The 15,078-nt window shown below is 61.4% G+C and overlaps 1 protein-coding gene across 2 annotated transcripts in view; it reads right to left on the bottom strand.

Annotated features, from left to right (window-relative positions):
- Positions 1 to 861: 861 nt before the first annotated feature.
- Positions 862 to 15,078, bottom strand: part of Grm4 (glutamate metabotropic receptor 4) — a 100,810-nt gene continuing 86,593 nt past the window's right edge. Inside the window, exons 9-12 of one of the 2 annotated variants that reach the window (XM_058585591.1) lie at positions 11,705 to 12,640; positions 6,266 to 6,512; positions 5,796 to 5,853; positions 929 to 1,044 (exon numbers count right to left, since the gene is read on the bottom strand). In XM_058585591.1, coding sequence (XP_058441574.1) covers positions 5,843 to 5,853; positions 6,266 to 6,512; positions 11,705 to 12,640 — 1,194 coding nt within the window. In that variant the 3' untranslated portion in view covers positions 929 to 1,044; positions 5,796 to 5,842. Of the gene's footprint in view, positions 1,045 to 5,795; positions 5,854 to 6,265; positions 6,513 to 11,704; positions 12,641 to 15,078 lie in introns of both variants that reach the window. The other variant, XM_046464520.2, reaches the window with a different exon arrangement.

Raw genomic sequence — 15,078 nt, 5'->3', positions numbered from 1 at the left:
CAACCCTGCATCTCCATCACCCAGCCGCTCCTCCTAACTCCAGGCCACCTGCTGTGGCTCGAGCCCGTGGTCCCACTGCAGGGCCCTTAGCGGATGGAGCCCAGGTGCAAAACCATGTGTTTATTTTTATTAGAAATGTTCTTGGTATAAAAACAATCATGCGCTACACATTGTCATCAGTAACCATCACCAGACACCCAGGCACTGAACTCCGTGTCGTCGGCAGGAGGGGCAGGCGGGCAGGCGGGCAGGACACGTGGCAGACAGGCGGGGGCAGGCGGGCAGGCTGCGGGCCACAGGGACACACACAGAGGCCACCAGGAGGACGCAGCACTTCGCAACACACTCGAGATTTGTTTTTGTTTCAGCTTTTTTGTGTTTTGATTTTTTTTTCCTTTTTTTTTTCTCTTTTGGACATGGAAGATTTTGTGGATCAGAAAAGGATGGCAGGGTGGGGGACTGGAGGAGAATGAGAGGGACAGAAAAAAAATGCATAAGAAGTGACGTGAGGGGACGGAGAGGGAAGCCAGAGGAGCAGGACAGAGCAGATGGGGGGCAGAAAGAGAAGGTAGAGAAGCAGCTGAGAACCCAGGTGACAGGGACGCGCAGAGGGAACAATGGCGATACCAGAGAATGCAGAGGTGGGGACAGAGGCAGACTGAGAAGTCACCAACAGGACAGATGAGGCAGCGGAGGGAGAACAGCGCTGGGCCCCAGGATCTGAGCCCCTGTGCTTCAGGCCGGGCGGCGACAGTCCAGGACGCAGGCTCTCCCGTGGCCCGAAGCAGCCCCGCCCGCCAGCCACCTCGGGTCGCCCGCCTGGCTTGCCCAGGCTGCCCAGCAGCGATGGCTGGGGGCTCCGCTGTCGTCAGCACCAAGCCATGTCCATGGGCACCATGGCAGGTGGGACCCTGCCGGGCCCTCAGGAGCAGCTCTAGCTGGGGGCCCGTCCCCGTGGGGCGCGGCTCCTCAGCCGCTCGGCTCCGCGGCTGAGCTAGATGGCATGGTTGGTGTATGTGACGTAGGTCTGTTTGGTGGCCAGAGCTGGAAGGAGAGAGACCAGAAGGGGTCAAGGGTCAGGGGCCGCCTTCCTCAGCCATCCTTCCACACGGCGCTCTGCTCGCCGCCCAGGCCCCAGGCCCCCAACTCCTGCCCACCTGCCACGGGCCTCCTGCTGACCCTGACCCCGTTCCCAGCGCCAGGTCCACTGTCCCCGCAGGGTCCCCACCTCCACACCCCTGCCCAGGCGGGGCTGCTGTCCTGAGGACCTCCTGCCTCACTAACCCCCCAGCTCCACTGTGGAGGCCACCAAGCCACTGTCACTGCCTGGCCCCACCACATACTGACGTCATGATCTTATTGGTGGTGCAGCTGTGTGACCTTGAACTCCTGCAGAGGGGAAGTCTTGCGGAAGACAACCGCAAGGCGCTGTGGGAGAGCACGTGTGAGGAGTGTCCCTTAAACACATGGGCAGTGGTGGGAGGAGTGAAAACCAGAGGGCGCCTCGCTCTGGCGGAAACAGCCTCAGAACTGAAGTGGCCCTCTGCCCCAGGGAACTGCAGGGCCCCTCTGGGCCTCTTCCTTTCCATTTCTTGGTGCCCCGTCCCCTCCTCCAGTCTTGAGACCTCTTTGTCCGCCTGTCACTCTTCTACCCCACAACTGGGGATGGCCTGGACCTCTGGGTGTCTCCTGTTTCCTGGCCACAGTCCCCAGGACCCTCTCCCCACAGATCCCAGTCCAGTGTCAGCTCTAAAGCCAGATGTTAACCTGAGTGTCCCCTGCCACAATGGATGACAGAACTCACAGCGCCTAGTGACAAGGCCAAAGAAGTGCCACCCCATTTGACAGAGGAGAAACTGAGGCCAGAGGAGCAAGGGTTCCCGCCAGACTTCAGCTTTGTCCTGTCCCACCAGGGTTCAGGCTCTGTCTCAGGGGTTAGTCACCAAGGGCAGCACTGCTGCCCACTGAGGGGCTGTCTGCAGGCTCAGAAGGAAGAAGCTGCCCTGACCCTCTGCTGGGCTCTTGTCAGCTTGGAAGAGGAAGCACACCTGCCAGCTGAGGAGGGGAACATCTGGCTAGAGAAGAGGAAGCCAGGAGACCAGTGTGCTGGTCTGCAAGGCGTCCCCAGTGCGCCTGCCTGCCTGCCTTCACTGGGGGCCGCGTTACCCAGCCTCCCTGGCAGCGAAGTGGGGCCTCTCATGGCTACAGTCTTGCAAATGAGATGAGGGAAGGGACTTTGTGCAAACTTCTAACTAAAGCAGAGTGTGTCCCCTGGACTTCCTCTTTTCCCATCTTAGAAGGGACACTGTGGTCAGCTAGCCTCAACCCACTGGGAGCCAAAAGAACAAGATGGAAGGAACCTGGGCCCCACTCCGGCCCCCATCAGGTACATTTAGGTCACAGAGAAACAAACATCAGTCTAATTTGAGTCTCTGTTCTGTTCTGGGACCTTTTTGTCATAGCAGCTTAACCAAACGAGTACAGGCAGCACTGCTGTGTCCACAGGGCCCATCGTGTGTGGAGGGAAAGGGGCGAGCTGGGGCCACCATGGGAACAGCAGGGAGGCAGGAGGACCAGATTCCAGCCTGGCTGGAGGAGCTCTCTCCTGGCCAGAGCTGGGAGCGTGCCTGTCACAGCAATGTTCAAGCAGAGGATGAACAGTCACCGTCCGCCCCCTGCTTGGCTGGGTCTGTTCCCTGCCTGCACCGAGAGCAAGTGCGGTGGCCCCTTTTGCTGAGGCTTCTTTTCCTGAGGGGCTGCCAACCACCTCCTCCACCCCTCCCAAGCCCCCATGGTCAGAAAGAGGCTGCGGCTGGCTCTGCCAACCCCTGTAGCAGGCCCGGCCACTGAGAAGCGGCCCCCCAGGGTGGGCTCCGACACCCCCGGGTGAACTGAAAAAATTGAGTTCCCAAACCTGTAAAGCCCTCCAGCGGCTCCTGGCTCACAGGTAGGAGAAAAGCTCAGCAGCATCCAGACCCCTGGCTGCAGGGGATGCCAGCTGAGCCTGCTGCACCAGGACAGAGGATCAGCTAGGCTTTCCCCCATGGTGTCCTCTAGAAAGGCCAGTTCACGGGCTCTGGCACCCAGGGGAGGCGGCCCTCAGCTAAAAGCCAGTGCCTGAGTCCCTCAGGTGAGCCTCAGTCTCACCAGCCAGAAAATGGGAGCCGTGTGTCCACCTGGGCCCCTGAGCTCCATGCAAGGCTCAAAGAGAGTCCGCCCAGGAGCTGGGGGACCTGGCCAGCCCTGGCCTTGACACAGCATCTGCCAAAGGCCATATGTCAAAGTGACCCTCTCAGAGCTGCACTTTGCCCATCTGTAAATGGGTGATGATAAACCCCATGGCTGGCTCCCAGCCAAGAGTGGATTAGACCCTCCAGAGCCTACAGAACGCTGGGCAGAGGGCAGGGCAAGAGGCCACACTGACAACGGGCACAGTGACACTGTGGAGCATCTTCAGGAGAGTGAAGGGGCAGGGGTATGGCAGAGGGCCACGGCCACCCCTGACTGATGACAGGCCTCCTTGCTGTTCTCTAGGAACTGGAGGCTCAGATGACAATTAGCTGGTGGCACAGGGTGTGAGCTGACAGTCCCCATTTGTTGCCCCATGTCCCCGTGCCCAATCTGCCTGCAATCAGGCCCTCAATTATTTATTCTGTTGTTTGTTTAAAGATACGTGGCCTGCCAGTGACAGAGTGAAAAATGTCCCTGCTCCACAAAAGTGACACCTCCCCTCTCCTGCTCGAACTCCCCCGGTCTGGCTGTCCCAGGAATCCGTAGCTGGGTGCCTGCGTGACCTCTGTCACTGCACTGAGAGACACCGAGGGCCGGGCACCTCGGCCTCCGTGGCAGGGCGCCAGTTCTCAGCCGTCCCCCACAGGAGCAGGGGCCGGGATGCTGCCCCCGCTTCAGGCAACCAGCCAAGCAGACGCAAGGACAATGTCAGTGTTGAGCCATCACAGCTCTCCTGGAGGCCCCTGCCCCCAAATGTCCCCTCTGGCTGTCACAGCACCATTACTGTCCCCCTCTGGGAGCGGCTCTCAGGAGCACTGGGGTGAAGCCCACGGGCACAGCAGGTCCTGCCCCAGCACAGGCTCAGGGCCTGGGACGGGCAAGTCTCCGGGAGGAGGGAAACTGGGTGGGTGCAGGAAAGGCTCTGTCTCTGGGCCCTTCCTGGCTAGACCTGGGGAGGGCTTGGCATGGGGATGCTGGACATCCAGGTGGACGTGGAAGGCCAGAGCGGAAGTCCTGTGAGGACGCTCTGCCCTTTCCCATCTTGGTATGGAGGGCTAGGGAGGCACCTGAGGGGAGGCCCAGGGTCACAGTGGGAATAAGGAAGGGTAGGACTGGAGGGAACCACACTCATGAGGGTATCAATCAAAGGGGGTGGTGTCAGGAGCTAGGCATACTGCTCCACACAGAAGGTGGGGACCACAGACAGGGAGGCCTCGTGAGTCAGAGCCAAAGAAAAGACACCACGGTGGGGTCTGCTAGTCGCCATCTTGCTGTGTGACTTCAGGAGAGCCACTCACCCTCTCTGAGCCTCAACTCAGGATCAAACCTCTCGCCCAACCAGGGCCTCTCAGGACCTGTGAAGATCACTCAGTGGGGAAAGGACTCTGAGAGTGAAAAGCCCCATTTGGAAGTGGAGGAGACTTGCCTCCCTTTCAGTTACGATTTATTCTGTCAATGCGCTAAACATGGCTGAGGAGGGAAGGAAGGTGCTTCATCCAGGGTCTCAGGATGGACCCTGCAAGATGCTGCCCCACCCAGACAGCCCGGGCGGAAGGTCTCCTGTTTCTCCCAACCGTGAGGTGAATCACCAACCAAGGGCCTCCTCTCTCAAGCTGGGCTCAGGGCCTCCTCAGGGTCCAGCCCACGCTCCAGCTAAGCAACTTAGCAAGATGGCATCTCAAAATTTAAAATAAAAAGGGCTGGGGGTGTGGCTTGGTAGTTAAGCACCCAGGTCCAATCCCTGGTACCAAAAAAAGTTCACTTCTGGACCTTCCCCAGCACTAGAGGGAGGGAGCCCAGGGCCTCTTCCCAGGTCCCCCCAGGGTGGAAACCTGTGGGAAGAAGGGCTCCTGACCCCAACCCGACAAAAGCCTCCCAAGACTTGAGTGGGGGAGGATGCAGAAGGAGCTGCCATTTGGGCCACTTTCAGGTCCAGGGAGGGAGCCACGGCCTGCAGAGGATCCGGGTGACCACAGCCACCTCTCTGTTCCACACGGCCCCAGAGCAGCTGGGAGTGAGGCCTGGGGAGTCCCTGTGGCTGCGAGGGCAGAGGACCCCATCTGTCTGAGAAGGCAGAGGCAGCAGGTGGCTCAGTGACCCTCCCCTCCTGGTCCTCATCTGTAAACATATGATGTCAAGTGCCACCTTTCAGGTGCCTACAGGATAGGAGCATCAGGGAGTAGGCATAGCCCGACTTCGGGGACTTGTCCTGCCACGTCCTTGCACCCCGCCCCCGCTCCTGGCTGCCCCTGCTCCCCACACCGAGGGCCGAGGGCCGGCTCCACCAGGAAGAGAGGCACCGCTGCCTCCCTCTGGAGCCCTTCACCGGGGCTGCCCTGGGGAACGAGGTCCTTGCTGCCCTCCCTCCGGTCATCCTGGGTCTGCGGCTCGGGTTCTGCGGCTCGGGTTCTGCGACTCAGGCGTCTCGTCCTGGAGAGAAGCTCACACACACCAGGCAAGCATGACCTGCCCCTGCTGAGCCTCCTGACGACCCCCTGGGTCACGCTGCCACCTGAGAACCTCAGCCTCTGTAGGTCCCAAAGCCCAGCCCGCCCCTCACTCACCTGTCCTGGCCGGCCCATGTCCTGGGTCCCCATCTCTCAGGGCCCTGCTAGGGGGCTGCTGGACAAAGCCAAGTGGGGTGTTACAGCTGCTCTGGCACCAGCGCCCCTCCCAGGTCACCAAACGGCCAGTGGCAGGGCCCCCCTGAGCAACCCGTCCTCCCTGAGGGACTGGAAGGGCAATTCCGGGGTCCCACTGCCAGCATTACCACTGCTAGAAGGGGGCGGGCAGCACAGGGTTCAGGGGACTCTGCTCTCCCAAGGCCACCAGGACGGGCGAGACAGCACGGGCTTCGACCTGGTGCCCAAGCTCTCCCTGAGCCCCCTCCAGACTGGTGCTCGTCTGTGGCCTGGGGGTGCTCCGAGTGTCCCCCAGAGATGGCAGCCAGGGGCTGTGGCCAGGAGCACCTCCCCAGAAGAGGCGGGGCTGGGCGGGTCCCGGGGCCAGGGCCAGGGCCGGGGTGGCCACTCACCTGGGGCCTCGAGGTTCTCGCAGAGCTCGGACTTGGCCTCCCCATTGGGACGGAAGTTGCCCTTCTGCGTGAACTTGTTGGACATGGTGGCGGCGGTGACGACGGCTTTGAGGCTGCGCTTGCGCTTGGGCACGTTCTGCTCCGGGTGGAAGAGGATGATGTAGACCTTGGGCATGTAGAGCATTCCCAGGGACACGGAGGCGCTCAGGCTCACTGAGACTGTCAGCGTCGTCGTCTGGATGTACAGCTGCAGGTGGCCGGATGGCAGCATCAGAGCCAGCTCTGCCCAGGCCTCCCGGCCCGGACCCTGCCCAGGACCCACCCCAGTGTCTGCTTCAGGGGACAGACCTGCCTGTGTCTGCTGGCTTCAGGCAGCTGGACTTTAGACCAGAGTTCCTGGACTCCAATCTGGGCTCCAGCTGTGATCATGGGCAAGTCAGGTCCTTGTGCCCTACGGGGGCCATGATCCCAGCACTCGCCCCTCAGGGCTGTTGGGTGAAGCACCTGACCTAACACTAAGCGTGGGAACCCTGCCAGGCAGGTGAGTGCAACGGCATTGCCACAGCTGCATTCTAGCTGGGGACATCCTTGAGGAGGGCCCCTTATGGGACCACGGCTGACCTTCTCAGGAATGGTCCCCCGCAAAGGACAGAGGGTGACAACCACCTGTTGGTACCTTGAAATGACTCCAAGAGGCCGTGCCACCACCTGCAGACCAGCCCCTCATTCAGTGACTGTCCTCCTCCCCAAGTGCCAGCCTGGGAGAGCAGGCCCTTGGCATGGGACCCACGGCACCCGGCACAATACAGCAGTGACAGCACAGTCAAAGCTCATTTCATGCTCGTGTGCCAGCGCTAACGGTGACAGATGTTTAGTAAAATGAAAGCCCATTAATCTGGGTGTCGGGTAATCCATTCTTCAATAGTGGTGCTTTCCAGGCAGGGCTGGTGGGCCCAGCAGCCCCCCACCCCTGGCCTGGGGTTCCCTCCAGGGCTCCAGGCCTCAACCGCCCTCTGGCCTCTCAGCCAGGACGGCGCCAGGGGAGACCCAAGCTGTGCCTCCCAGGTCCGGGGGTGGAGGACGCCGACCGTCCCCATCCTCAGATCAGATGGCCCATGCCCTGCCCAGGGCTGCCTCCCCAGGAAGGCTTCCCGGCCCTCAGGGACACCTTCACTTGCACCCAGACCAGCAGTGGGGGACATAGCTCTGGACTGGCTTCCTGAGGTCATGGGCCCTGGCCCCATCGGTGGCCCCTGGGGATAGGGGCCAGATGTCCCACTGTCATACTCCTCCCTGTGACCTGTCCCCAGCCTCACAAGCGCCTCATGACACTGGAACCAAAGGCCTGCCTCTCTCTGGGCAGAGTGAGCCTGCAGCAGACGCTGTGTTAGGGGTTGGGGCTGGGCTCCAGGTGCCACTCCGCCCTGGCCTATGGGGTGCTGGGCAAGTCTGCCCAACTCTCTGAGCACAGCACCTCAGCAGGCAGATCTGACTTCACGGGGACCGTTGCTAGGCAGGGCCCACAGTGGTTTAACGCCCTGCTGCCGCCATCGTGAATTCTGAACCATTTCTGCACAAAGGGCCCTGAAGATGGTGCTAACCCTGAGCCATCATGGCGCTCTGCATTGCTCTGTCCTCCAGCCTGAGAGCCTTCAGATGACAAAACACAGGAAAGGCACAAAGAGACCAAACAGAGCAAAGGTGCCCTCTAACCTGTTGGGCCTGGCATGAGCCCTCCAGGCTCCCTTAGCCACCCTAGCTCTGCCCACCCCAGCTCCTCTCCCTGCCCCAGCACCTGGCACCCCCCTGCACCCCTGGAGCCTGCTCGGCGTTGATTCTGGCATCCCTGTGTGAAGGTGCACGTGGTCACCGGGTGGTGGTGGCAGGTGAACCCTTCTCAGAGAAGCAATGGGCCTACAGAACCCAGCAGCCACCCCTGAGGGACTGCATTCGGGCACCAGGAGGGTCCTAAGGCAGGCAGAAGGAGAGGCGGCCACTGGAGTGTGGTGACTTCAGCTCTCTCCTGCAGCTCATCCCTGGCCGGCTACACGCTGACCTCCACCATCCCTGGTCACATTCCACCTTCATGAGGAGCCCTGCACGATCCTCACCAGCCACCGGCTCCCAGAGTGCAGGAGGTTGTCCACCCTGACTTGGTGGAGGCAGGGGCACAGAAAGAGCAGCCATTGTGTAGATAATGTTTGTGGGTTTCATGGGAGGCCCCGGGGGACAGTGCCAGGGGCTGGGCAAGGAGTTGAGCTCTGCTGCTCTCGGCTTCTTCCCAGGGCACCCCCTGGGGACAAAGATTCTCAGAATCTGTATGAACCAGACCATAAGCCCACACACACCCTGGTTGGCTTCGCCACCACGTCCTGCCCCAACCTGGCTGAGCAGTCACCCGCACAGTGGAGAAAGCCCGCTCAGGACGGCCCTGGTAATGCCTGGGGCTGCCGTGCTAAGCCCTGGAAATCCGGGCTAATGCTGGGAAATCCATCCGCCCGCTCAGCAGAGCGGCAAGACAGCTCCACTCCGCCAGCACCTGCGCTCCAGGGATAGGCCCGGTTCAGCCAGCACCCCTGGGACACACCATGCTCCTCGCACATGCTGTCACACTGCACACCTGTACTCCTGCACCTCTGAGCTCACATGTGCACACTCATGCCACAGACACCTGCTACCCAGGTGCACTCCAGCACAGCTGTGCAGTCACCTGTGTGTACCCACTCACATCTGCACCCCCACACTTGCACATCTGCATGCAAATACACTTCTGGGAACACACACTCAATCTGCACACTTATACGCACACTGGCAGCTAGGAACCCCTCGGCACGCACACTGCCCAACTACGTGCACAAAAGGGTACACTCAGACCTGTCCACACACACTTCTGTACCTGCGTCACAACTCCTGACAACCGCCCCACCCCCTACTGACCCATACACACAAGAACATGCACACCCGTGGCCACAGCTGCCGCTTGCCCGGGGGCTTTTCCTAGCTCTGGTGCAAGTGACATGGCCCAGACACAGCCCAGAGGCTGCCTGAGCCTCTAAGAAGGCTGGGGCCCGAACCCACAGGGACTTCAGAGCGTATGTCCACCACCGTGCCACTCAGAGGCCCAGAGAGGGACTGGGTGTCTACCACGGCCCATGCCCCCATGGGTGGAGCTGGACGGTCCACTCAAGTCTCTGTCCCTCCTGGGACTGTGAAGGGATCATCTTGGGTTCTTTCATGGTCAGTGCTGAGGCAGCCTAAGGAAGAAGGCTTCAGAGACAGGTGGGCAGCCTGGAGACGGGGAGGGGACGCTGGGCCCTCTGCCCGAGGCAGAGGGTCCTGAGACTTGGGATGACAGGAGCCCACTGGGGAGGGAGTGTGGCAGCAGCCGGGGATCGAAGGGGAGGCATGGGCTTCCCACCAGTTGCGGCCCCTGTAGTCCTGGCTCCTCAAGGAGGCAGGAAGAGGCCTCTGGTGCTGCCCAGGGTGATTTCTCAAGCAGCAACTTCCTGGTGGGTGGGACCAGCCACCCAGCCAGCTCCAGGGACCTGGTGGGCACAGAGGGACATGGGGCCTATGCCCACTTCTGCCCTTAGCAAGAAGGGCCTCCCACAGTTGGGGCCACAGAGCTGGGTCCCACTGTGTGCTGGGGAGGCAGTGACCTGGCTCAGACACAGGGGCATGGCATCCCTCACTGAAGCCAGGCCTGGTCTCAGACCTCAGGCCACTCCCTGCCAGGCCCAAGGTCTGTGTCTTGGAGCCCCCCAGTCCCCAAACCTGCCACCAGAAGACACACTACAGGTTTGCCTGAGCAAAGCCCAAGGGATTCTGGGTGAAGGACGCAGCTCCTGCCCTTGAGGGAAAGAAGTGGGCACCTACCAAGGATGTCCCAGGGCAGTGCAGGGGCAGTGGGGGTTGGGGGAGGGAGGGTCCTGAGCTAGACAGAGAGCGCTCAAGTCCAGTTGTGCCATCTACTGGCTGTGTGATCTTGGGAAAGTCACTTTACCTCTCTGTGCCTATGTCTTGGTCTATAAGTGTGAGTGGTGATACTTACTCTTGCCAGCTGCAGTAGGGTCTGGTGGCACATGACAGGTACCCTGTCCATGGCAGTTTTGCAGTGCCTCTCTAAAGGCCAAGCATCCCCAAGAGCTCATGCCTGGGCCCCCAGCTTCATGCTAGTCCCCAGTTATGTCTCCATCTGAAGTCAACCCTCTCTCAGCTGCTGATGTGACAGCTGCACCTGGAAATGTGTAGGTGCCCCAAACTTGGCACGTCCAAAGGTCCCCAGATCCTGCCCCACACAGCCTCCTGTCACCTCCCCTTTCTTAGTGCACTAGAACTCTGTCCTCCCGGTCACTTGGACCAAAACCTTGGAGTCATCACGACTCCTGGGCTCCCCGGACACGAGCCACCAGAAGCTGTCACCTCTTCTCCAGACACCCAGACTCCCCTGCATCTCGCCACTTCTGCTGCCATCACCTCCTGCCCCCCACCACAGCGACCTCCTCACAGCCCCTGCTCCCATCTCACCTGGTCAGGGCCCACCAGCAGCCAGCGTGCTCCTAACCCTGCACCAGGTGGCCAGGTGTGCCCTCCCTCGGGGCTCTCTGATTGCTCACGGGAGCCAGGTCCCCCCCAGCCCCTGGGTCTTGCCATCGGCCTGTTGCCTCTCTGACCTGGTCCCTCGCCCTGCCCACGTCCCCAGTCCCACTCCTTAGAGTCTGCACTCACTGTCTCACACTGTGACAGCACCTGGGAAGACCGCAGGAAGGCTCGTGGTCCCACCTTATGGTGAAGAACCGGCCAGCAAGGCCAGCCGGCTTGCTCAGAGCCCACGTATAGACGGGAGCCCAGGCTGGGAGCCGGGATCCTCGTCGGCCAGGGTGCCTGGCCTCAGTGACTCCCAGCCCTTCCCAGTTACCCAGGCAGCGCCGGGCTGTGTGGGCAGAGTCCACAGGGGCCTCGGTGTGCAGACCTCAGGCCAGGCAAACGGCCCTCAGCTGGCACTGCCAGGGCCCGGGCTGCTGGGCCTCAGGGCAGCTTGGAGCTGGCTAGAGAGGAAGTGAACCCCTGAGACACGTCACACCTCCAAGTCCCAAGCACTCCCGGCTGATGGAGGGAAGGGGGAGGGGAAGGGAGAGCCAGGCAGGCAGGAAGAGGGGGAAGGGAAGGGGAAGGGGACACAGAGAGGGAAGGAAGGAGAGGGATACAGAGGGAGAAGGTGGAGTGGCAGGAAAAGGGAAGGAAGAAGAGGAGGCAAGCCCAGAACCCGGGGAAGGACTTGCACCCCAGAGAAAGAGGGCAGCAGGAAGCTTGGGGGGCAGCCTGGGAAGCTGCCGTGTCCCCACCCCCCACCCGCCCTCCATCCATCCCCTTTTCCCCCTGCCCCCCCACCCGCCCTCCATCCACCCCCTCTCCCCTGCCCGGCCCCCCCCCAGGCACCTTGTCTGCAGACTGTGAGGTGCCAAAGAAGATGGGGATGAAGGCCAGCCAGACGATGCAGGTGGTGTACATGGTGAAGCCGATGGGCTTGGCCTCGTTGAAGGTCTCGGGCACACCACGCGTCTTGATGGCGTACACGGTACACGTGACCATGAGCAGCATGCTGTAGCCCAGCAGGCAGATGAGCGACAGGTCCGAGATGTCGCACTTGAGCACCCCCCTGGCGAATCGGGGATCGAGCGTCCGCTGGTCCTGGAAGTCCACCACCGAGTGGGAAGGGTCCACGACGAACCACACGCAGATGCCCAGCAGCTGCAGGGAGATGAGGCTGAAGGTGATGGCCAGCTGCGAGGCGGGGCTGATGAAGCGCGGGGCGCTGACCGACCGCTTGCCCTGCTCGAAGATGCGGTAGATGCGGTTGGTCTTGGTGAGCAGCGCGGCGTAGCTGATGCTCATGCCCAGCCCCAGGAAGATGCGGCGCAGGGAGCAGGTGCCCAGGTCTGGCTCGGCGATCATCAGGAAGGTGGTGGCGTAGCACAGGAAGATGCCCGCCAGCAGCACATAGCTCAGCTCGCGGCCCGAGGCCTTCACGATGGGTGTGTCGTTGTAGCGCACGAAGGTGACCACCACAAACAGCGTGGCAGCAATGCCCACCACGGCCAGGAAGAGGGGCAGCACTGCCCAGGGCGAGTCCCACTCGAGCTTGATGATGGGGATGGGCCGGCAGCCCGTGCGGTTCTCTGTGGGCCTCATGTCGTAGGGACAGGTCTTACAGGTGTAGCGGTCCACCTGGTACTGGTACCCTGTGCAGGGCTCGCAGTGCCAGCAGCAGGGCATGCCCTTCACCGTCTTCTTCCGCTCGCCCGGCTGGCAGGGCAGGCTGCAGATGGAGCGGGGCAGCTGCTGCCCGCTCCCCGGCCAGTGCATCCTCTCTGTCTGGCAACAACAGCACCACAGAGTGGACCTCAGGATGTGCCACCCAGCGCCCCACCCACCCCACAGGGCAGTGCCCCACACCTGCACGGGCCAATGAGTTGGCTCAAAATGCAGCTGCCTGGATCCCACCAGGACTCACTGCATCGGACAGCTGGATTTAAACAATCTCCGGGCAAGACACTGACCTGGGGGCAGCCCAAGTGACTCCAAAACTCTGAAGACTCCTATGGAGACACTGCGCCCAGAGAGCAGTATGTGACAACCTAGTGTCACATGGAGGCTCGACAGCAGGGCACAGAACTCAGCATCCTGATTCCCAGTCCCTGAGGCCTTGCCAGCAGCAGCGGCAACACCCAGGAGCAGCACCCAGGGAAATGTACGTTCAGGCCCACCCCAGGGACCACCCCAGGTTCTGTGTTCCAGCCCATGATTGGCAGGCACTTCAGAGCAGGAGATGCGCTGCCCCAGCTCAGCCCGTGGCGCTTCCACCCAGCGGCAGAGGGAGCAGGCCGCACAGAGAGTAGGAGGAACCAGGATTTAACCAGAGGACACTGGACGGGCGCCCAGGGGGGTAGCATTTCCTTACATCCTGCTCTAAATTAGCACTGCTCACATTCCACGTCTCTGAAGATACAAATGCTGGGAGCAAAGAAGTCACAGAGTGCTGTCGCGCCCTGCTGAAGGTGCCACAACATCTGGAAAGTAAACACGTGGCCCCAAAGAGCCGAAGAGGCCCGTGCTGGGCAGAGGGAGCCCGACTACCTCGGGGCCTGGTTCAACGCGTTGCTCTAAACCAGCAGCTGCGGGGGGAGCTCGTTCCCAGGGGGAGCCCAGCCGCCTGGCCCCGAGTGTGTGTGTGTGTGGGGGGGGGTCCTGGAGAAATGTAGCCAGTGGTTTGGGGGCTGCTCAGAGGGTTTCGGAGCAGAGAAAAGCAGCAGAGAGGGTGGGCAGGGAACCCGGAGCCGGCCTCGTGGCAGGTGGGAAGAGAATCTTTATAAGAGGTTTGTTCTGTGGCTCTGGGCCTTATAAAATGTGTCGCCCGAGTAGCTAGAGGGACAGCAGTGACCAGCACAGGGTCTGGAGGAATGAAAAGGCCCTCATCACCCCTGCCCACTGAACCCCCCGCAGGAGAAGACCTTCCTCCCAGCTCACAGGACAATGGTGGGTGTTCTGGAAAACTCTGTGGTTCCAGGGGAAAGGACAGCAGAGGTGGTCAAGTCCTAGGATCACGGTTCTGTGGCTAAGGGACTTCACAGCCCTGAACAGGACCTTGGCCTCTCGGGCCTTCGTTTTCTCATCTGACTCAGCCACAGCAGGTAGGACGGCACCTTGCCCCTCCTTACTTAAGGGCAGTCCCCTGGAGGTCATCATGGGACAACTTTAACACTTCATGGAAACAGCAGCTCCGGGAGGACAGGACATTGCTGCCCTGGCTGCTGGAGAGATGGCCACACCTGGGCAGCCAGGCTCGGCTGTAACGAGAGGCCCTGGCTCAGCCCCTGGGGAAGACAGTGTCCGGTAGCCGAAGCCTCCCCTGTGGGTCCTAGAGGGCCCACGGTGCAGCCCAACCAAAGCCACCTAAGAGGAAAGCAGCCAGGCCCAGCCAGCCCACTGCTCCAGCAGCTGACCGCCATCTGGGCCTCCAGGCAAGGGGGACTGAGGACCAGAAGGGCATCACGGGCTGGGCCAGGCTGGGCCCTGGAGATGGCCAGGCCGAGTGCAGGGGCTTGCATTGCTCGGGGAGGAGTCCAGGGCCACCTCCACAGACCCCTCCCTTCATCAACCAATCTGGGCAGTGGGGACAATGACAGTGCCTACCTCAGAGCTGCCACCCTCACAGGAAGGCACTGTGCTCAGGACAGCCCTGGCGCACACAGTGCTCAGGAAACCAGCAGCCGGCCTGCTCTGCCCTCTGCCCCCAGGGAGACACCTCCATTGCCCATCGGGCTCCACCTTGCTGAGTGCCCCCGCCCTGTTCTGTCTGCTCACAGCCAGGAGCCTCTTCACAGGAGGGCTCTGGGTGCCCTGGGAGGGCTCCTTTGCCTCCCCGGGGCTGGTTTTCCTGACCTGTGTCCTCTGGCCTAGAAGGGACTACATGGTGCTGGGGGCTAGAGAGTGTCGCAGGAGGACACAGGGACACCATGAAGCTCTCCCAGCATGGTATCCTCAGTCTGGCCCTTTAAGGTGTCACACTGTGCCCACCAAAGCACAGCTCACCCCTTCACCCTTGCAGGGCAGTGACATGTCCACAGGGGTGTCCCTAAGGAAGGAACTGGAGGTATTTTCTCTTCCCACACATGCCTCTATTTCACAGATAGGGACACTGAGGGCTAGAGGTAAAGCCACTGCATTCCTGGGTCATTCTGTGATCTGGGAAGGTATGACTAGGAGAACCCAGAAAAATGACTGCCATCTAGCGTGGTTTGAAGGGATGGGGA

This window comes from Marmota monax, unplaced genomic scaffold (assembly GCF_021218885.2).
Source record: "Marmota monax isolate L192 unplaced genomic scaffold, Marmota_monax_Labrador192_F-V1.1 WCK01_AAM20220418_F8-fsc00211, whole genome shotgun sequence".
NCBI lineage: Eukaryota > Metazoa > Chordata > Mammalia > Rodentia > Sciuridae > Marmota > Marmota monax.
The sequence above is the reverse complement of the archived record's forward strand: the minus strand, read 5'-3'. Positions and strand labels throughout refer to the sequence as shown.